The sequence below is a fragment of the Suncus etruscus genome, chromosome 11 (genome assembly GCF_024139225.1).
Source record: "Suncus etruscus isolate mSunEtr1 chromosome 11, mSunEtr1.pri.cur, whole genome shotgun sequence".
NCBI lineage: Eukaryota > Metazoa > Chordata > Mammalia > Eulipotyphla > Soricidae > Suncus > Suncus etruscus.
The window spans coordinates 98478880-98487636 of record NC_064858.1 but is presented as its reverse complement, the minus strand read 5'-3'; the positions used below and the strand labels follow the sequence as shown (position 1 = coordinate 98487636).

Genomic DNA, 8757 nt, shown 5'->3' with positions numbered 1-8757 from the left:
AATGAACCATTGGCTAGTGAGAATCACCAAAAGGTCTCCTGGGGCATCCTGACCACTGTTTGGGAGACCATTCTCCCAAAAAAAAAAGAGATTAATAAATATGCAAAATCTCATGGACAGATTCATGGTCCTCACCCTCTCTGGTTGCCTTCAGCGCCTCTGAGATCAAGCCCAAGACTGTGGCTCTCTGACAAGTTCCCAGGCCAGGTGAAGATGCCATGCCAGGAGCAGTCTCTGGAAACCACAGCTTTAGGACATTCCTGAGACCCTGCCTACTGGAACACACAGGAAGAGGAAACTACTAGATTGTTCAGAGTTGTCAGGAAGAAACAAATGTGCGTGGAATGTTTGAGCTGTGAACGGTTCCAGGCCTACATGCCATTCTGGACACCTGTGCATGCTTTTGTTCCTCCTTTGTATGCTCTCTTTGTGATGAGCCATTCAGCAAGTAACCTCACTGCCTCCACTTCAAAGCTAAGGATCTGTGAATTTTAGCGCCTGTGTTTCAGCCCACTGAGCAGTGTGTTTCTAGCAAACTTTTTAAACAGGGGCCAGTTCACCGTCCCTCAGACCATTGGAGGGTCTGACTATAGTAAAAACAAAACTTATGAACGAATTCTTATGCACACTGCATAGGTCTTATTTTGCAATGAAGAAACAAAACAGATACAAACACAATATGTGGCCCGCGGGCCATAGTTTGAGGACCACTAGGTCAGAATCCCTTCTAGAGACTCCTCCATTATGTCGTAGGGACTCTATGCCTGCTGTGTGAGGAGGCCTTTGTGTTGGTGTTAACAAGAAGTACACAGAGAAATGGGAGATTTGGTGCAGACCTTTGGTTCAATCTTAGGATGGGAGGAGCTGACTGGCCTTCATTCCCACTCCTGTGTGAGAACCCAGATGACCAGCACTTGGCCTAGTTCTCTCTGCGCTAGTTCCTTCCAGCTGTGATTTAAGACAGAGTGGTTGCAAAGAAGCACAGAGCACTATGCAGGGCTGGGAAAGCAGCTGCTGACCCAGAACCTTCAGGTCAAGCTACTGTGTCAACAAGCTTCAAGAGAAAGCGGACGATAACCACTACAGTTTGGTTGCCCAAACAAAGCCTCAAATTCTCTCAGAATGTTCTACTGAAATTCAAATATGATACAGCTGTAGCAGCTCCCTGGATAGAGTGTCCCTAACAAGTAGTCCTGGCTCCTCTGTTTTGCTCTGGCTCACTCTGTCCTAGTCAGACAGCATGGAATGTTGGAGCTCTTGTGAATGGTTCCAGTGGATGATTCCAGTGAACGATTCTACTGGATCCAGTGCCCAGTGGAAACCCTAACAATGCAATGCTGCTGAAAGAACTGCCTGGAATCAAGCAAACTTGGGTTTGAACCCTGGTACAGTCACTGAAATCCAGTCACTGTATAATGACTTGTGGGTATCGCCCACCGCCCTGAAGTGTTATAAAAATCAACTAACAGGAAGTACTTAGCATATTACCCAGTCCCTAGTACTATGTGATGTTGTTAACTCTTGTAAGCACTCATCCATTATTTAAGGTTTTTATATGCTATGGAGCTCTTTCTTTCCACACCCTTTTTCTTTTTTTTTTTTTTTTTCTTTTTGGTTTTTGGGTCACACCCGGCAGTGCTCAGGGGTTACTCCTGGCTGTCTGCTCAGAAATAGCTCCTGGCAGGCACGGGGGACCATATGGGACACCGGGATTCGAACAGACCACCTTTGGTCCTGGATCGGCTGCTTGCAAGGCAAATGCCGCTGTGCTATCTCTCCGGGCCCACCCTTTTTCTTTTAATTGTTATATTTTTTTTGGCATGGTTCAAGTTTTCCAGATTGGTTTGAATCTGTAATGCCTTTTTATCTTTTTTCTATCCTTGTTCTTTTCCAATTGTGAACCATCCATATTGCATCTTTATTGCTAAAGTCAGCATGTTTCTTAGAAATTCAGGTTGTAATTGATAAAACAAATATTTCATATATGATTTTAAATGTATACAGTTCAAAATTCAACAATATCTCCGATTATATTACACAAGTTGTAAAAACGATAAAACAGACATACTATACGTCAAAAGGAACCACTATTCCTTTTCACATGATTTTATTTTATTTTTGAAATGATGATCCATCATGAGTGGACTTTTTTGACCCTAACAAGACTGTTTTTCTTTTTTTTTTTATCTCCACAAGTGACAACATGTACCTAGAGTTATGCCATGAAGAAATGTGAAGGGGTCTGCATTCCCCGGGGCTGCCTGCTTGAGCCTAGAAAGCAATTCTCTAGTAAATCAGCTGTGCCCTTTTCTTAAACTGAATAATATGGGTTTTGTATTGGGGAATGGAGGGAGAGCTTGGGGGGTTTATATTTTAGATTGGGGGCCACAACTAGTGATGTTGAGGATTTACTCCTATCTCTGCACTAAGGAATTACTCCTGAAAGTGCTCAGGGGACCATATAGTATGCCAGGAATCGAACCCAGGTTAGCTACATGCAAAGTAAGCATCTTACCTGCTGTATTCCAGCCCTTCAACAACCTGGGTGTGGGGAGGGGGGGATATTGGTTTGTGTTTTGTTTTGGTTTGTTTTGATTTGGTTTTTCGGTCACACCCAGCAGCACTCAGGGGTTACTCCTAGCTCTATGCTCAGAAATTGCTCCTGTCACCATATGGGATGCCAGGATTCAAACCACCGACCTTCTGCATGCAAGGCAAACACCTTACCTCCATGCTATCTCTCCGGTTCTGGTTTGTGTTTTGTTTTCTTTTTTTTTTTTTTTTTTTTTTGGTTTTTGGTTTTTGGGTCACACCCGGTGGTGCTCAGGGGTTACTCCTGGCTGTCTGCTCAGAAATAGCTCCTGGCAGGCACGGGGGACCATATGGGACACCGGGATTTGAACCAACCACCTTTGGTCCTGGATCGGCTGCTTGCCAGGCAAACACCGCTGTGCTATCTCTCTGGGCCCTTGTGTTTTGTTTTCTCTTTCAGGGCCACACCTGGAGGTGCTCAGGGGATACTCCTGGCTCTGCACTCAAAAATCACTCCTGGCCAGCTAATATGAGGTGACCATATGGGCTGCCCAGGATTGAACCCGCTGTGCTGTCACTTCAGCCCCCATTCTGTTTTGATGGTTTTTCATTCTGTTTTTTTTTTTCCATAATGAAATACTTCATTTGTATTTCATGTTGTAGATTTTTTGAAGTTGTATTTAACTTTAGAAGGAGTGCTATAATTTATATAAAATGACTCATTGGTAGACACTGGACATAACTATGTGGCAACATATTATGTTAACAGATTTTAAAATATATGTGTGTAATACCAGAACAAACATATCCATGATAATTTATAAAATGACATTTTTTTACCTAAAGATCACCTCCTCTCAAATCTATCTAGACATTCACTTTTTCTAATTCAACTACTTTACAACCTTCAATAATCCTCAAAATCGCCAAGAAAATGTGTAAAATGCAGGTTTCAGGATAAAGTTTGATTTAGAGCCTGGGGCTCAGAGAGTGGTGTTTGTTTTGTTTTGTTTTGTTTTGTTTTACTGAAGAGTCAGGTGATTCCAGTATGGACTATTTTGTACTATTATAAGCTGTCTTTAACTTTCCAAAATTCTACTTTTCCTGAAGTTTCCTTTGTGTTCTCCAACAGTATTTTGTAGAAACATTGTCTGCTTTCATGTCTGTGAATCTGTCTAACCTGTAATGCTTTTTGGGTTTTGTTATATTCCCTGGGGTTTGTGTAAAGTCCCTGTTGAATTTCTGAATTGTATGTCAAAGTATCTGGAGTCCAAGTTTACTTTACTTTGTAATGGAAAAAAAAAAAAAACAACTAAATGAGCATTTTTGAATTCTTTAGCACGCCTGGTATTAGCAAGAACTTTTGGAAAGAAAGTTAGTCTTTCTGACCTTGATAGAAAAAAAAGCTTCTTGTTTCAGTTACCCTTACCTTGACTTTCAGGCAGCGAAAAGTAAATAGTTTGTGTATTTACTCTGGCCTAAACTAAAGATTCCCCATGTCCTTTAGAAAAGGAGCATAAAACTCTCCAAGAGAGTTGAATATCTTGCCTGAATATCTTCTGGATCTTTTTGTGGTAGTGGTGGTGGTTGGTTTTTATTCTTAAACTTTGTGACATTGCAGTCATTCATGAAAAAGTTTGTATCTTGTATTTCACTTAGGGTCATTTGTGCTAACATTGAGTTATTCATCTAGTTATTTCTTCACATGGGTCATATTAATTTGATTTCTTTCTAAACCCAATAATCCTGACTAGTCATTTCAAGTCAGGTTTTTGATTTTCACTAGCCTTTCTGCAACAGGCCAGCTGTTAGAGAGGCAGAATTATAAATATAATGATCAGTAAATTCTATGTTGAGATTATATGCAATGTTTTCTCTTGCCTGTGAGGGTGCTGGTAGGCCACGTCTATATAAATCTGCATATTTTAGCTTAAAAAGCATTAATGGTTACAGGAAACAATTTCCCTAAGGAGCCAGGTTCTTCCTTGCTTGACTTTCAAATGTTAACATTATAGAATTTAAACTTCGGAAATGGGTGGTTCAGGTCAGCGAAATGTTGCTGGCAGGATGAATATCTGTCCACCTGGAAAACTTAATATTATTCTGGAGAACCTGTTGTAAAATAGCTATAAAAATGTACATCTTTAAACTTTACATGATCCAACCTCTTTGAGAAAAAAAATTAACCACAACTTATCTCTTCAATTGTACCTTATCCATACTTTCAAAGTTGTATAGGTCACTGTCTAGTGCAATTATGTTTGCAAGTTGCTTTTCTCCACTGGATCAGAGACCCTCTTGCTATAAAGAGGCAGTTATCTGTCCAAGCTGGTCACCTGGTTAAATAAGTTGATCTGTAGGAATTCATGAAAAAGTTTGCTCTCAACCTGGGGCAGGAATCAAACAAATGGCACTTTGTAAATATTTCTTAAGAATTCTTGCAGTTCACTAAGTTTAACAACTTCAAGAATAATTTCTTTGTAGCTAAAGCAACTGAGAAAAAAAAAAGAAATTGCACAAAGTTAGTAGAAAGGAAAATTGGGAGAAAGGAAGCCATAAAAATAATCAATGTGGAACTAAATGAGATGAAAACCAGGGGAGAAAAATTCAAAATATCAATGAAATCTGAGAGCTGGTTTTAAGTATATAATTAAATTTGGTCTATTTCAGCCAAATCAATGAGTCAGTTGCGAGGCTTAAAAGGAAGAGAGAAAACCAATAAAATTAGAATTGAAAACAGAAATTACAACAGATAACATATAAAAACAAAGAATTATAAATAGCTACTATGACATAAAAAAATTTGATAAACTAGATGCTAATTTGATAAACTAGAAAAAGGATATATCTTAGCTAAATATAATCTACCAAGATTGAAACAAGAAAAAAAAAAAACAGAAAAATACTGTTTAATACTGATCATAAGTTTGGACATTGAAACAAAAGATGCTTCCAAAACAAACATACTAGAAAAGATGTCTTTACTTGTAAATTTTACCAAAACTTAAAAGAAGAACTTAGACCTATCCTCCTCAAATTCTTTCAACAAAAAATTAATTCTTTTGGGGTCAGAGTGATAGCAAAGCAGTAGAGCAAAGCTAAGTAAGGACAAGGGTCAGAGGGCCAGTACTGCGGGTAGGGCATTTGCTTTGCATGCAGCCAGCACAAGTTCAATCCCTAGCATCCCATGTGGTCCCCTGAGCACCTCCAGAAGTAACCCCTGAGCTTTTAACAGGTGTGGCCCCTAAACAAACAAACCAAACAAACTAAACTGAATTAGGACATTATGAAAATAAAATTTAAACTATTATCTCTGATAAACAGAGATACAAAAACTTCTCAAGAAAACATAACAAATTAAATTTGACAATGTATGAATGTGATCATAAATCATGACTTACTAGGGTTCTTCCAGATGTTCTATGAACTACACAAATAAATCAATGTGTAATACTTTGAACACAAGACCAAAAAATACAAAAATCACATGAGTTTTCAGAAGATGAAAAGCATTTGACAATACACTCATTTATAATTTTTAAAAACTGAATATATTAGGGAATAGAAAGAACATGCCTCAGCATATTGTAAACCCATAGCTAACTTCAGACTCAGTGATACAAAATTGAAAACCTTTTAAAATCATAAATGAGGGGCCAACACAATAATAGTTAAGCAGGTAGGGTGCTTGCATTGAAAATGGCCAACCTGGGCCTGGAGAGATAGCACAGCAGTGTTTGCCTTGCAAGCAGCCGATCCAGGACCAAAAGTGGTTGGTTCGAATCCCAGTGTCCCAAATGGTCCCCTGTGCCTGCCAGGAGCTATTACTGAGCAGACAGCCAGGAGTAACCCCTGAGCAATGCCGGGTGTGGCCCAAAAACCAAAAAAAATAAAAATAAAAAAATAAAAAATAAAATAAAATTTAAAAAAAAAAATGGCCAACCTGAGTTCAATCCTCAGCATCCCATATGGTTCCCCAAGCCCTGCCAGGAGTGCAGAGCCAGAAGTAAGCTCTGAGCACTGCTGGATGTAGCCCCCAAAACAAAATTAAATTAAATTAAATAATAAGTCGATGAGTTTTTCTATTCTCACCACTTCTCTTTAGTGTTAGAGGTCTTAACCAGGTGAATTAGACAAAAAGAAATAAAAACAATGTATATCGGAGTAGAAAATACATCATAATTTGCAGTTTATTCTATAAAAAAAAGGAAACACAAAAAGTCCACCCAAAAGCTTCTTGAAGCAATGAACACAGCAAACTGGCTGATTATTAAATTAGTATACAAAAGCTGTTGTACTCAATTATGCAAATAATTAATGAGATGAAAAAATGAAAGCAGCCCTTTTTATAACTGCATTCAAAAGTGAATGCCTGGAGGGACCGGAGAGATAGCACAGTGGTAGGGCATTTGCCTTGCAAGTGCCAAACCAGGACCAACGGTGGTTCGAATCCCGGCATCCCATATGGTCCCCTGTGCCTGCCAGGAGCAGTTTCTGAGCAGAGAGTCAGGAGTAACCCCTGAGCACAGCCAGATGTGGCCCCAAAACATAAATAAATAAATAAATAAATAAATAAATAAATAAATAAATAAATAAATAAATAAATAAATAAATAAATAAATAAAATGAATACCTGGGAATAAATTTCTAAGATGAGCTGGTTTTTTTTAAATCCTATATAACAAAATTTGCATAACACTGTTACAAGACATAGAACAGATATCAGCAATGGCAAGATACTCCATAAATATTGATAGAGAGGATGGATATAGTACAAATGTCTGTTTGGTAAGGCAGTATACAACTTAATGCAATCCCAATCAAAATGCTAGTGACAGGAGTATATGTATAAATAGGTATCCAGCATACATATTGCAGTTTCTAATTTAAAGTGTCTATTCAAAGAACCAGATGTCTTTAGAATTGAAACTCTTTGTTTTGCCTATTAAAAACAACTCTTTTGCAGCCAATCCAGGACCAAAGGTGGCTGGTTCGAATCCTGGTGTCCCATATGGTCCCCCGTGCCTGCCAGGAGCTATTTCTGAGCAGACAGCCAGGAGTAACCCCTGAGCACTGCCGGGTGTGGCCCAAAAACAAAAACAAAAAACAAAAAACAAAAACAACTCTTTTAGAGCCAGAGTGGTATTAGCAAGTAGGACATTTGTCTTGTAATCATACAACCATGTTTGTTTTATATCAGTATTTGAATACAAGATTCAGAATTTTTTATTTGAAAAATGATCTCCTTTCTAAGTTATATGTTTTATTACTGCTGCTTTTTTTTTTTTACTTTTCTTGCATTGTGAAGCAACCACCAACTATAATCTAAGTTTGTGTAATTCTCTGAATTAACAAGTTGGTTTTTATAAAGCACTGGGAACTTAAAACTAAATATATCAACATTTGGGGGGGGGAGTATTTGTAACATTGCAAGTCTTCCATATTAAAAAAACAACAACAACTACATTCTAAAACATTAAGTAACTTGCACTCAATTGAAAGGGCTTCGGCTGGCAATAAAGGCAGAGAGTCTAACACAGAGGTGTTAGTCATAAAGTTCAGTGACTGAAACGCTTAGGTTTGCAGGCATTGGATGTGGCATTGTTACCTCATCTGGTTAAGTTCATTTGTCATTTTAAGACACAACTTAATGTTCTCTCTTTTTCTTTCCCATACAGGCAGAAACCTGTGGGTTCTTATTGTGGGGCGGTTTCCAAAGGAACACAGAATTGGGATTCCAGAGTTCAAGTACGTGGCAAATATGCACGGAGATGAGGTATGTATGTGGCTTGAGTCTCTGAAATGTCACCAAGAAACTTCCTCTGAGGTCTCTTAAGTTCTTCTTACGTGCCAAGAAAGCAACATCCACTGGAGCCTGGAATCCAGAAAGGTTTTCCTGTGAGGCCGTTAGAAAGAATCTAAGGAACCAGGCTGCAATAACCATTGTAGCTATTTGATTATTTACCTGTTGACTTTGACGGATAATATGAGCTTTATTTGTGTTTGGGCTGAAAGAACAGCCAGTCTGCAAACTCTAAACTGCCAGGCAAGCCTGTAAGTGTTTTTTCTGCATTGATTTACTCCCAGTCTTTGCCTCCTGAGCAGTATCAAAGTGACCTGGCAAAGGAGTTAGTTTATTTTTGAACTCAAAATAGAAGAATCCAAGTTTCGATCTAATTGGATTGACTTTTCAACTGCTTTTTGTCACTTCCCCTTAATCTAACA

General features: G+C 38.5%; 1 protein-coding gene across 1 annotated transcript in view; it reads left to right on the top strand.

Moving 5' to 3' along the window:
* The window catches only part of CPM (carboxypeptidase M), a 71154-nt gene that overhangs the window by 31571 nt on the left and 30826 nt on the right, over nucleotides 1-8757 (top strand). Inside the window, exon 2 of the mRNA XM_049782759.1 lies at nucleotides 8211-8308. Coding sequence (XP_049638716.1) covers nucleotides 8211-8308 — 98 coding nt within the window. The remainder of the gene's footprint in view (nucleotides 1-8210; nucleotides 8309-8757) is intronic.